Consider the following 13,457-nt stretch of genomic DNA (forward strand, 5'->3'; position numbering starts at 1 on the left):
TATTTTTAACTTTGTATTATTCTCATTACTATGGATGATGCTTTGGGCGGTTAGCTAGTCGGTCTTTTTTTCTTAGATAATGATAATGATACCAAGGCTGCAAGATCATAAAACAAACAACTTCCAGTACATATGCCATCCTCAATAGTTTTGCCTACGTCGCCTAAAGAAATCTTACAATTACACATGATGCCACGCGTCTTTGATAGGCAGAACTGCTACTTCAAACAACTAGGCAGAAGCCGTAGAATAGGTGGCGTTATATACATGGAGATGGAAATAGACAGAGCGGGAATGAAAGCGGAAGGAATACGGAGCAATCAATCATTAAAAAAAGAAAAAAAAAAGAAGCATTCATAATCTCATATCATATGCAATGCAGTAAGTCGTAGGTATGGTAGTATGCATATTATGCAGGGCTTGTGGATCAAAGAACCAGGAACGCGCAAAGACATGGCGCTAGTCTACCCCATAAAATCAAACACATTAGACAATTTCTCCTATCACGGAAACGTGCGAGCCGGGGAAGAGACCCGTCATCCCAGCATAGCAGCCCCAGTACCAGTCGTCGTTGATGTTTTCCACTTCGGTAATTTCCGCGCCACGAGGGAACATTAGTTCGTCGTAAACGCCTTCTTCTGGGTACCAAGACCACATTGCTTGTACGATTAGGCCGATGCCACCATCTGGTGGGAAACGACGGGAGGCTGAGGGGGCTGTGACGGGGCTTTGTGGCTGACTGGGGTTGAGTGAGGAAGGAGTGCTTGGATCGGAATTTGGTATGCGGTCACGGATGCGTGGAGTTTTTTTCCGACGCTCAGATCCTTCTTTCCAGCTCCAGTCACCTACAGTAGAGGGACTCTCCGCTGAAGGTGTTCTGACAGGGCTGGGGGCGGCTTGAACTGGGGATGAAGCCGACGCCAGATGCTTGTCCTTCAAAGCGTGGCCACCAACAAGGTTGCGCGCAATGACGCGGCGCCGTCCTTCAGGGTAATCTTCAAACCCGATAACAATCATGCGATGACCCTTGAGACAGCGACGCCATCCGTTGAGTCCGTTCTCCTTGTGTATTTTTGATGTTGCAACAAACTTTAGGTAGCAATTCGCGCAGAGGTCGTAATCTCCGTTATTGCACCGGAGACAGTGAAACCGAAGTGTCGATGTGGATATGGGGCTGGTGCAAGCATCACACCGAGTGGTAATGCTCAATGATTTCAACATTTCCGTGTTGCTGTCAGCACTAGGCTGGTCTTGGGGGCTGCGAGCACGCCTGACGCGGCAGATTGGGAGCAGCGGGTGGGTGCAGCATTTGCCCTGGTTGACGCATCTGTTGCAAAATCCCCAATCACCTTGATTGCATTGACTGCAGGTCCAAAGGCCCTCGTTGGCAGAGGATTGGCATCGATCACAAAAGAGGCCTTGCTGCAATCTGTGCGCAGGATTATCGCTAGTCATCTCCCTCTCATCTCTCACAAACCGAAGGGCTGTTTCGGAAGGACGGGAGTATTTGAAGGATTGAAGACTGTGCTGAGAGTCCTGTGGTCGTTTCTGTTGGTCACCTGTCGTTCTTACAAATTCAGCCTGGGCAGATGTCTCAAATCCCTTCCACTCTAAGCAACCTCGTCCCATACGGTAACATCTAAGACACAGATGGAAGTTGCCATCTTTACACTGTACACACTTCTTATGTAGATCGTACTGAATGTTGAGCTTTCCGCAGCGATCGCACGAAATGTTGGGTTCAAGATGCGAGTCGGCGGGCTGTGCCAGCACATTGGAGCGAGAGGATGATGGTCTCTGGCGTGGCTCTAGCCTGGCCGGGCCATTGACTTCAGCCACGACAGCGCTGTTCGTGAGAAAATCGGATGCACCATTCCGAGGACGCACAGAGCCAGGGGTGTCTAGCGGATTTCGTGCTGCTACGGCAGTCACCCTCGGAGAATCAATGGAGGATCTAGTACGAGTGTGACTAGACGCTCGATTTCTTTCACCGATAACGATATTAGGGACGCTTTGGTCAGAAGAATTGGCTCGCTGGGACCGTGTGGTGGCAGAACCGGTCGGCCGCGGTCGTGAGTGGGAGTGGCGGGGACGATCTGGTATTATATCGCTTGCAGATCTCTGAGCAGGACCGAGTGTAACATCAGACGACGAGGCTATATTATAAGGTACCGGAGACGTTCTCCTCCGACGGTTGCTTCCTTGCTCAGAAAGTTGCCTCCTGTGGTTTGATGGTCCTTGAGACGTAGGAGGCTCTAACAGAGGCGATCTCGGGTTGAAAGAGCTATTAGTCGACCCTTGCGCTCTCTGCATAGACTGCGACCGAGTATGGGGCTGTCTCTGTGTTTGCAACGGTTCTGGGACATCTTGCCGTCGCTGGGAGCGTGACCGTAATATATTATGCCTTCGACGATACGCATCGGCGATACGCTCACTGAGTTCCTCTTCTTGTCCAGGTTCCAGACTGTCCAGGTCTATATCTTCTAGGAGCCCTTCTTCAAGGATCTGTCGTAGGATCTCCTCTTCCATAGTCTCGGTATCCGATAAGCTCAATAGGGATCGTAGGCTTGACTGGTGCTCGACCCGTCGTGTCCGTTCCGTAGCACTTTCTGGCCGCCCTGCTGCTGCTGTTGTTCGAGTGGTCCGTTGTCGCCGCGTTGCTCGCTCCTCTTCCCGCCGTCGCCGGGACCGACTGTCTTCCCGTTGGCCATCGAGATCTATTCGGCGAGTGTTTGAAGATTGCCGCGGTCCTTGAGCTGTCGTAGGCCGGCTCTGAGAATCCTGTAGGCTCAACTGACGAACCTCCTCCAACATTCTCTGGTCCTCTTCATCAGACCCCGCCGAGCTATTACCGGGAGAAGCGATAGGAGGGAAAACTGACTCCCCGTGCTTATATCGCTGTTCAATCTCAGCCCGTTCGGCGGCTGGTTTGGCACGCTCGGGGTTGGCGGTCAGCACCATGTCCAGGAGTGTCGTGACGGTAGCATTTGGACGAGTCTCGCGAACTTTCGCACGACATGAGGGGCAAGTGTATCGGGAAGCGGATGAGGATGATCGACGAGATGCTTGAGTGTAGAACCACTCTTTCAAGCAAGATCCACAGAAAGTATGAAGACAGTCGAGGAGGGTGAGCGGCTGAAAGAGCAAATCTGTGCAAATCTAACGTAGATGTTAGTGGCCTGGCCGAAAGTGATAGTAGATCAAATCGTTCGGGTCGATAATTAGCATCGACACGGCGGACTATTCGATTCCTTCCGATGCTAAAAGGACGCAAGGGGAGGTAATATGCGAGATAGCGAGTCTGGGGGCCACCCCGCGTTCCTTTTATGAGTGGGCTAAACAAAAAAAGAAAGAAAAAGAGAACAAACGCACTTACCGAGCAAGTCAGCTCTTTCTCAAGGTCCCCCAGACCAGGACCACCTTGCGGCTCGGTCGACATAGAGAGGCTAGACCACGGAAGTGTGGAAGCGATGGGGAGAGAGACCTGGAAGAAGAGGAACCGTGGGTTGTGGTCGGAAGAGAAACGAGGGTCCCACGCGATCGGCGAGATCGGGTCCACTCCAGCCGCGTGAAGATGCCGCCGATCACTACGTAGTGTTACAACTGACGGTGTACAATCTAGAAAAAAAATGATGTACAGTTCTCATCACGGTAAATTCACTGGCTATTAAATGTCATGTTCAGCATATGTACTAAAATATCAGGCAGCTTTTCTCATGATTTCCCAAGCTTCTCCTTCTCCCAGAACCAATGGTACAGGCTCTTCCACTCGCTGGCCTGATCCTCCACGTAGTCACCCACTAGCTCCGCTGTCTCGTTGGACGCCATCGCATCGACATCGACTGGGCTAGCATTGGACGTCATGTCAACCGCCATATTACCCGAGTGATTATCCAGGACTTCTTCTGTGCCACTCTTCGCTTTCTCAGCGAGGTCTTTCGCACCCTCTCGAGCGGCGTCAGCGTATTCTTCAGCTCGCTCTCGAGCCCTTCCCAACAGTTCCTCCGGACTTGGATATCGTCGGGTGATAATGAGAAGAAGATAGTATGTTCGTACAATCCCAGCGTATACCGCGTCTTTCGCAAGCATAGTAAAACCATGAGAGAAGAAACCCTTCAGCACTTCCCCACGAAGGCCAGCGTATAGTTCAGAAACTCCTTCGGTGCGAGCTATGGTAATGACATTCGAGATTATTGACGGCATAAAAGCTGACCCGTCCGATTCGCCGGCGGTGTTCGTGTTCGCGCGTTCCTTTCCTGAGGCCGCATCAGGGCCAGAAACCTGGGAGCGGGTCTTGGCCATTGAGAACGGATATGTGATCGAAGACGCTGCTGACTTGCTGATGGCAGCTAATAGAAAGGTGACTGCTGCAGAAGGTTTCTCGCTCCTGCTGCGACGGCGAATGGCATATTTAAGCATTTCGTTAAGGAAAAATGTGATCGATGGGTTCAGAGTGAGGATAAGTGATGCCGAATATCCTGACCAGAATCCTCCAATCCCCTTCTCCGCCCGAATCTTCGCTGCTATATCCGACGAACTAGAAGACGACCCCGATGTTTGTTTACGAGCCACGATATTCGACAACGGTGTGGTGAAAAGTTTTGAAAATGCTCCTGCCAATACCCCAATCGCCAATTCATCCAGAACAGGCAAAACAGTATGCTTTGACCGACTTTGAGACCCAAACCTTGCGGTAATCCTTCTTTGTCGAAAGAAATCATATGCTAAGAAGAAGAGAAACGCGTCAAGCACGCTTTTCACTGTGTCTTGAGCAATTCCAGCATATAAACTGCCGATCCCCTCTTTTGCGTATATTTTGCGCGCGGCATCTAGGATTCCAGTATATTCATCCTCGGCCTCTTTATCTTTATCTTCATCACTTTTGTTATTATTTGATCTCCGTTTCCGTTGTTTCTGCGTCTGTAATCTTGCAATGATAAGGCTCAGCGGGTAGGTGGCAAGGTTGGATGCTGCAGCGCCGACGGCGCCAGCAACAGCATTACCTATAGTAGGCAAAGCCGGGCCTTTAAGAGCAGCTTGCTTCCAATCCTCTTTCGGCGGTGTGTCTTCGTACTTTAAGTATAACTGGTAGGAATCCTAGACGATTCAAGTGTTAGACAGGCTTAGGGTGAAACTAAAGCGCTCGGGTGTCATACCAGCTCATAGTCGTCTTGGGACATTTTGCCAATATCTTACGTGCCTTTTCGCTTACGACAACACTTGTGGGATGAAAGAAGCGAAGAATCTCGGAGCGCGAAGAGCGAATTCGCCTGTCGGCAGTGGCCTTGGAATCCCGGGGTAGTCGAAGGGGAACCGGATAACGTCATTTGGTCCGTGCTGACAGGCGTGCATGTGATACCTACCTATCCCAAACCCTCATCCAACGTCCAACGTCACCGACACCCCAGTTTTCCATCACTTGAAGTTATTCCAGAAAATTGGGAAGTCTAAGCCGATGGACTGATTGCGCTTGATGCTGTTTTCTCATCACGCCAACCTCGCTCACAAGCATCAAGCGGGACAGTCGAAGATTAATGGGCGTTCCTCTCTTCTCAAAAGGTGCCGAGGCATCCGTGGTCTATTTGTGAATTTCTAAGAGACTACGCCGAAGCATGATCTTACTGGAAAACGAGGTATAAATCGGCATGTCTTGTCTAATTCATGCTCCCACGAAGATCTATCGACATCTATGAGAGCCAGCTTCTCACCAAGCGTGGCGTCTCGTCTAGTAAGTGATAGTGTCTGATGAACAACCAGATAAACCCCAAGAATCCCAAAGGAAAAACCAAAGCGCCATTTCTCGACCCGAGTTGTAGAAATAGTAAAAGCCAATATGCCATAGAAGTGAAACACGAAGCACAATATGCACAAATACGAAACAGAACGCGAGAAAACTAAATCTTAAAGTCACCAAATAATAGGTATGACAAACCTGAATAACGAGGAACAATCAGATCTCCGTAATAGAATCAACCGATAATAACAAAACGCGGGATTGAAAAGCGCGGGAAAAGCGAAATAAACAGGAAAGAAAACATCTTATTGTCATTCCCTTGAAACATCCCGGTAAACTCCCAAGACACCATCGCCGGCATTCTTAAAACCTGCGTAGAATAACCTCCCAAACCGGGGTATCGTGTCGTGCTGAGCTGGATCATAGGTCATTCGTTATCCGTAGAACCATTTCGCTGTCATTCTCTATTTATTTTTTTTGTTTGGTTTTGTTTTTTTTTTTTTTTTTGTTTGCGTTGGGGCCTTTATATTCTGAGGGATCCAGCGTTCTTCTCATGCTATCACTCTCGTAGACCAATGCCTGACCCTCGTGTTGGTTTGGGGTAAAATGAGGTTCACCGGCGACGTTTCAAGGGGGCAGAAACGCCTTCCGCTTGGTTGTCCTGGCGTCCACGCTTCCTGGTAACAGGAGGGGGGTTAGAACCCTGCTGCGAAACTTGCGATGGAGTGGCAGGAGTCGCAAATTGGCCATACTGGTTCCCCTGAAAGTTCATGCATAACTCTGATGCTCCGTTCCGCTGGTTCCCCTGAAGCTGGTGCTGCGGCCACTGCTGGATAGAGTTGTGGTTGACACCCAACATCTGAGAAGCCTGGGGGTTGGGGAAATTGTTGTACGCAGGCAGCATGCTGGGATCGAAATCGTTGCTCGCAGGCTGGGTGCGTGAATACATAGCAGTATTCAAAGATTGTTGGGCTAGCAAAGGCGTACCAGGGACTTGATACTGGCCACCTCGGAAGTTTTGCATTTGCTGGTGCGTGTATTGTGCTGGATACCCAGGTGCGTTGGGATTGTTTCCCGTAAAGTGTGTAGTGTTCACAGCATGTTCCAAGGGAGCTGCACGTGGAGCTGGAGCTGGAGCCAGAGGACGGTTTGTGTTCACAGCAAGCTGTGGCTGCAACCCACCATTCTGGGTCACTACCGCGTTCGTTGGCTGGGTACTCTTTTGATTGGGTGGAATGGCATTCGATCGTGCCTTTGGCTTCGTGGTATCTTGATCTTGAAATTGCTTGCCCAGCTTCATCAAGGTTGCCTTATCCTTATTGAGCCGCTGGTTGGATATGACACGGTGTCGCGAACCTATGGGGTCGTCGATGAACTGGTGAAGGAAGTGAACTCGCAGAAGATGCTTGCAAATCGTCTTATGCAAATCAACAGCCTCCATGATCGCAGCCATCCTGCTAGCAAACGAACCGATATTACCCTTTTGTGACTTTCCAGTAAAAGCGCCACGTGTTTCCCGTGTGATCGCAGCTTCCTGTTGAACCCTTATCAGTACGATCCCACTAAATATTCTTCGTTCGACTTACCAGGACCTCCCAGCAAGCTAACTCAACACTTCTAGGGTCAGGGCCATTGGTTTTGAAGGGCTTCTTCTGGGCGTCGTTGTCCATGGCATTATCCAAAGACCAGAAAAGTTCGATTAATCTTCTGACGAATGCCCGTTTTTGCGCAACGCTTCGAGGAACAGTGGGGTCGAATGCTGGTGTCCTACTTTTAATTTTGAGACTTTCTCGCGCTTCCTCGAGCGAAGTAAAATGGGTTGAGGTGGAGTCTTCACCACTAGGTTCAAGAGACTCGGAAACTAGGTTCTGATAAAGTTCAGGACGATCGGCGAAACCATCGTCGGTAACCCCGGGAATAGCGTTCAAGGGTTTCAGGTCATTGTCGTTATGCACAACTGGTGTTCCAAATGCACCTACATCGCTAGCAGATTCATCAGAATGGTTCGAGAACGGTTTGGAAACAATCTGCTTGTTGCCCTCAGAGGTGACCGACTCGGGAGCTGCGTTTCCCCCAATGGGGGAAGTGTGAGACTGATTGACAGTCGAACCGTTGTCAACTTTTCCACCTCTATTCTCCCTCAGCTGCATTCCCAATTGATTCTCGATGTGCTGCTTAGGGGAGTCAGTCTGATCAGGAGCCTTGCTCAGGAAACCATTAGCTTGAGGGCTTACAAGAGAGGAATCCATTTCACCCTGGATGCCAGGAGTCATTGTGACGGGCGTCATTGCTAGGCTTGTATGATTAGAGTCATTTTCAAGCTCATAGCTTGCAGGGTTGTCAGGAGTGCTATGAATAGTCGACATATTCAGGGTGTCATGGCCCTCTGCGCCCCAAGTACTAGGGTCATCAGAGCCGAAGAGTTCATCACCGTAAAGGGGAAGAGAGTCGGTGTTTTCCTGCACCATGGATTCAAAGGTTTGGTGGTCCAAATCGTTATCTATATGGTTGCTGATATGATCAACGTGACTGTTTTGAGAGGGCATCGAAGGACGGTTGAGGTCGACTTCCCCCGTGGCTTTTCTGGAAAGGCCTAGCTTGGGTTCGATACCGGTAGCATGGTTATTAGGGGTCGGCTGGTTAACATCGTCGATGCTTGCGGGCAGAGAAATGAATAATTCATCAGCCATGGGCGATGGATTGCTGGCTTCCCCGAAGTTCTGAAAGGTCTCGAGGGATTGTGTAGGTGAGCCAGTCACGGCAAATCCTTGAGACTCGGCCCTTTCATGAGACACAATAGGAGGCGCTGGAGACGAGGAAGAAAGGCCAGGGTGCATAGGCCAAGCGAGACGGAGAGGGTTAATGCGGGTAGCAGAGCCTGCCTTACCCTGAACAGCGTTCGTCTTGTGATAAGCCATAACAGTGAGGTCAAGGAAATTCCGATTGGAAAATTCCAGAATGAAATGCACGAACGACAGCTTGATGATAGATGGATGGATATAACGATGGATACGAAAGGTCTAGTGTTGGGGACTGAGAAGTAGTTGATGAAGTGGGAAAGGATGAAGAGGAGGAGGAAGATGGGGATGAAGACACAAAAGCAGGGCAAAGGCAGAGACTGACAGAATTTATAAAAAGCAGCGAATTCAGGCGGTGGTCATGAGTAGAGCTGGCCCTTCACTATCAACTGTCGACAGTGAACAGGTCAACGCCCTTCACTAACTTGGGGAAGAGGCAGCCGTATAGAACCACAGGAACAGGTCCAATTATTCGACAGACATCGCTGATAGGCTTCCCACTGTTCAGGTTTTCACCCAAGCGAAGGTTGCAGTTATGGGAGGGCCAGTCTCATTCACAGCCTCGTGCACCAGCCTTTCGAACAATGGCCACCGGTTGTCCAAAATAGGCCTCAATAAAGACAGGCCATTGTCAACTTGTGAACACAATCTTATTGTGGAGCCTGATTGGCACAAACAATAGGACTCCCCTCAACGACGATATTGTCTCGGGCCCTGTTGAGCCTATGGGTACCAGCGCACCTTGCGTTCAGTTATTTCCCAGATTCCCAAGGGATTGGGAAACGTAGTTGGAGGCGGTAATAAGCATGTTTTTGTTTTGACTTCCGAAACTTGAAAGCTGTAACCATATACCAACACAACTCACCTTCGCCTTTGCCCGTGCTGTAGGAGCAAATAAATCTTGGCGAACTCATACCGAAGAGAGTGAAAAATAACAGTCCCCAGTCCAGCTACCACGGAAACACTGCATTTATAACTCCTTGGGTCGAAAGGCACTTAGCCTAGCTTCCTCTATTTCCCTCCATATTCGGTCTTCTGATATCGACAGCTGAGGCGAAAGGGCTTGGGACCATGTTGTTATCTCATGCACTCAAGGAAGGAGCCAGATATCCAACGAACTATCGTCCTTGGCAGCTGAAAGGGCTTGGTTCATGTTATCGGCATGCTCTCTGTAGTCCTTCTGTCCAGAAGTCGTCGCCATGATGTTGCCCATTGGATGCAGGACGGTACTACTTAGCGTGTCTAGAGTGTTTTGTTCAGTACATATCATTCCAGTCAGCGGAATTTGGGCTTACCATCATGAACCTTCCACTGCCAGGTTGGGTCCTGTGGCCCAGCATTGTGCGTCGGGTCTTGCCATAGTCTCATCGTGCCGTCCCTACCACCAGCCCAGATACCATTTTCGGTTCCCTGTCCCGTTGAAACCAAGTCTATCTTCATCCGTTGGTTCGTAAATGCCTCGCGCCCTTGAAGCCACCCGAGAAGCTGACCGGTAACCCGGATATCATATATCAATACACCGCCACTCTTGCGTTCAGCGATATAGAGATATCGCCCGCAGGAGCTCCAGAGAAGTTGAGTGATCCCACATCCACCAATATGACGATCTGCTTCCGTTTTTGAAACATTGAAGGTCCCCAGAGATTGCCCCGTCCCATTCGAATCATAGAGACCAATACTTCGCGAAAACGTACCAGCCGCCAGGATTCCATCTCCAGTTGGACACAGCGCCATCGCAGAAACTATTCCTTTCATCCCGACGCCTCCTCCCACCGATTGCTTCCGCTTGCTCGGGATTGTGGGCATCCAAGAAATGGGGCCCTCGTTGCCGGGACGAGACACGTCAAAAAGACATATGAGACTATCCGATCCGGTGAGGAACTGAGTGCCACCTAATGTAGGGGGATAAATAATACAATGTGGTGTTATAAAAGCCTCAGTGGTCGGGTTTACGAGCGAATAAGTTGCAAGTGACGTTGGAGTTAGTGCAGAGGCCAGTCGAATTGGATGGTCTCTGGTGGAGGACAAGAAAAGAGCGGAGGATGGATCCTGGAGGGAATATAAAGGATAGAACGCGGATGCATATGTTGGCTCTCCAGATGGCAAAACAGAATACGGAATCAGTCTGTGGGGAAACTGCCTTTCTTCGAGAAGGTCGGGGGGCCTATAGACGGTTGGTCAGATTATCAAGCCTTGGCTTCGAAGAATAAATATACTGACACGATATATGTCCTCATGCGATGGTCTGAAGAATCTGTTAGTATTGTAGTACCATCCGGTGACCTGTCAAAAAGCGCAGTATCTCAGTAAGTGTATCAAGTGGGACAGGAAACAATCAAGGTTTGTGTCGGAACGCGAGTGCAGTTAAAAGACCCCAGACCGTTCTTGTGTTGTATTTAAAAAGAACTCAGATCAAACTCACCACTCAGCGCTCTTGAAATAACAGCTCAAGTCATTGGTGTCCAGCTCACGCTTAACTTCGCTAGCCTGGATTAGGCCCTCGGGTTTTCCTTTTGGAGATCCCCGATCCGAAGATGAAATCTGCGCGAAGCTCGACTGAGTTGAAGCCAAGCATATAGGCTCATAACTAGAAGGTTTGTCCGCCGGCATGGTGCTTTAATGCTTGCATTGGGTAAAGGTGGCCAAGGGCTTGGTGGTGAGGCTCATCACACAGATATAGAAGTGTGATGCAAGCACGAAGACAATTTCGAATACCCAATTGATCCCCTATTGACGCTTTAAACAACGCTGGGCCTATAAGCATTCAAGTGACGGTGCCTATACTTCTGGATCGTAGAGTCGGCCAGGTTCGGCGACTTGTGAGTACGAGGAAACGAAGGAACAAAGTGTCTCTCTAATTAGCTCCAGAGGCGTCAGATGGAGTACATATATTCTGCTACTGGAAAAGAATTTTGAATAGCATCTACCGCGGCCAGACGTTGAGATTTGATATCGACAAAGCTCCTGATGTAGTTGGCTAGCGTCGGCAGAATTTTCCGCATTTGTGAGTCAGTCGGGCCGTGGCCGGAAAAACTACGAGCTTGGCTGGGGTCAAGCTAAACACTGCTAGCTGGGCAACGCCAGGCGGCTTCCTTTGGTGGAACATCGACTGCTGGGCAATATTTTTCATCATCGGCTGGTTCTTTGTTTCGAGCCGCTGGCGCAAACAGCACTGGTCCACTGCGCGGGTAGCTGTCTCAATACGGATGATTCCACACGCACTCTGCATTATTAAGTAAGGGTCTGCTGAGCCTTTCTCAAGAATGTTTTCTTCAAAACCCGCAACTCCCTCAACCGGGCTTTCCATCAACACGAATTCCGCAAATTCTCTCTTGTAAGCATCCTAAATCAAGTCTTTATTTTTTTTTTCTCTTTATTTCCCCTCCGTGTGGGTCTAACATAGCTTTTGCATCGGATAGTGGTGGCAATTCTAATCAGGCGACGAACACTACGAGTACGCCGGGCTCGACAGGTGCCTCTGGAGGGCTTTTCGGAGCGGCCACGCAGCAACCCAAGCCAGCTGGCAGCTTATTTGGAAACACTGGAACCACGAATACACAGCAATCTCAACCTTCTGGTTCCAACATGTTTTCAGGGTTGGGTGGTCAGCAAAGCAGCACATCGGGTGGTGGATTATTCGGCAACACCACGGCGAATACCACACAACAACAGCCCGGTGGCCTTTTTTCTGGCGCTTCCGGCGCCAATAATACCACAACACAACCCGGTAGCACGGGAGGATTATTCGGAAATACGGGAGCGGCATCCACAGGTCAAGCTCAGTCTAAGCCCTTCAGTCTAGGCGGCTCTACAACTGGTGGTATCTTGTAAGGGCTATCCCAAGTTATACGCGATTAAATCAGGCTAACGTTCAAATTAGCGGTGGTGCAGCCTCGAATGCCGGTCAACAGCAGCAGCAGCAGCAACAACCTGCAAAGCCAACACTCTCGCTTTTCGGAAACCAAACTTCTAACGCACAACAACCCGCACAGCAGACAGCAACAACTACGCCCGGAGCGGGAACAGTAATCCCCGGCGTTAAGGTTGATATCAGCAATCTTCTGCCAACCACGAAGTACGAAAGCTGCGCCGATGAGGTTAAGGCAGAGCTAGAGCGATTCGACACTTTTGTGCTCAACCAAATAAACATGTGCAATGAGGTTGCCAATCTGGTTCCCTCCGTTGCGGCCCAAGGCAGTACTATCCCTAATGATGTGGAATATGTTCAGGGCAAACTGGAAACAATGCAGCATGCGTTGGAAAATGACGCCAGCGATATTGATCAGCTACGTACCCTGGTATCCCGAGACGCAGCCGAAGCCCAGGTCGCATTCCGTGCTATCGACACCCTTAAACTCCCGTTACAGTACCAGTCAACCGGGGCCTCTGGATGGTGGTCCGCTCAAGATCAGAAGGTTTCGGACCCGCAATTACTACGCTCAACGCGGAAAAATACGCTTGCACTCCCTGATGATGTCGAAGGTGACCCATCCACAAGTAGCATCAATGGAGTTCCAGTGAACCTGGTGGATTATTTCTCCCATCGATCTGACGAGATGGGTATTGTTCTGGAGCGGTATACTCGAAACTTGAAAGAGATCGAAGACCATCTACACGGGGTTGAATCGACTCTAGAAAGACAGATCCATGACTTCACAACCTCCCGGAATCGCGATAGCACAGGTGGTGGTGCACCGAAGTCAGTCCTCAACGACCTTGCCGCCGTTCTGGCCGATGTCGAGACGGGTATCCTAGGTGTTGCCAGCCGCCTAGGTACAGTGACCGAGCAAGCGCAGGAAGTTGTGCTTGGTGCGCCGTCTGGTCTACGGCAGGTGTAACATCGAGCAGACTGCATTTAGTTCACTTCCTTCTGTATTTTATGACGGCGTATGAATCTGGATATTAATGTCAAGGAGCGGCAAACC

The 13,457-nt window shown here is 49.9% G+C and overlaps 5 protein-coding genes across 5 annotated transcripts; 1 reads left to right on the plus strand and 4 right to left on the minus strand.

Annotated features, from left to right (window-relative positions):
• Window positions 1–486: 486 nt before the first annotated feature.
• Window positions 487–3,439, minus strand: APUU_20831A (SH3 domain protein; the record flags this gene model as incomplete). The annotated part of the gene is made up of 2 exons (XM_041699516.1): window positions 487–3,159; window positions 3,377–3,439. 2 exons carry the CDS (start codon window positions 3,437–3,439, stop codon window positions 487–489), a joined length of 2,736 nt encoding a protein of 911 aa, XP_041552593.1.
• Window positions 3,440–3,714: 275 nt separating this feature from the next.
• APUU_20832A (putative mitochondrial carrier protein) lies at window positions 3,715–5,180 on the minus strand (the record flags this gene model as incomplete). The annotated part of the gene is made up of 2 exons (XM_041699517.1): window positions 3,715–5,097; window positions 5,157–5,180. The coding sequence occupies 2 exons, from the start codon at window positions 5,178–5,180 to the stop codon at window positions 3,715–3,717; spliced, it is 1,407 nt and encodes a 468-aa protein (XP_041552594.1).
• A 1,167-nt stretch (window positions 5,181–6,347) lies between these two features.
• APUU_20833A (uncharacterized protein) lies at window positions 6,348–8,652 on the minus strand (the record flags this gene model as incomplete). Its single annotated transcript, XM_041699518.1, has 3 exons — window positions 6,348–7,268; window positions 7,321–7,905; window positions 7,969–8,652. 3 exons carry the CDS (start codon window positions 8,650–8,652, stop codon window positions 6,348–6,350), a joined length of 2,190 nt encoding a protein of 729 aa, XP_041552595.1.
• Window positions 8,653–9,622: 970 nt separating this feature from the next.
• APUU_20834A (uncharacterized protein) lies at window positions 9,623–11,142 on the minus strand (the record flags this gene model as incomplete). The annotated part of the gene is made up of 4 exons (XM_041699520.1): window positions 9,623–9,774; window positions 9,828–10,696; window positions 10,753–10,815; window positions 10,955–11,142. The coding sequence occupies 4 exons, from the start codon at window positions 11,140–11,142 to the stop codon at window positions 9,623–9,625; spliced, it is 1,272 nt and encodes a 423-aa protein (XP_041552596.1).
• A 653-nt stretch (window positions 11,143–11,795) lies between these two features.
• On the plus strand, window positions 11,796–13,370 carry APUU_20835S (nucleoporin FG repeat-containing protein; the record flags this gene model as incomplete). The annotated part of the gene is made up of 3 exons (XM_041699521.1): window positions 11,796–11,866; window positions 11,952–12,359; window positions 12,413–13,370. 3 exons carry the CDS (start codon window positions 11,796–11,798, stop codon window positions 13,368–13,370), a joined length of 1,437 nt encoding a protein of 478 aa, XP_041552597.1.
• Between the last annotated feature and the right edge of the window lie 87 nt (window positions 13,371–13,457).

Source organism: Aspergillus puulaauensis, chromosome 2 (assembly GCF_016861865.1).
Source record: "Aspergillus puulaauensis MK2 DNA, chromosome 2, nearly complete sequence".
In the NCBI taxonomy this organism is placed as follows: domain Eukaryota; kingdom Fungi; phylum Ascomycota; class Eurotiomycetes; order Eurotiales; family Aspergillaceae; genus Aspergillus; species Aspergillus puulaauensis.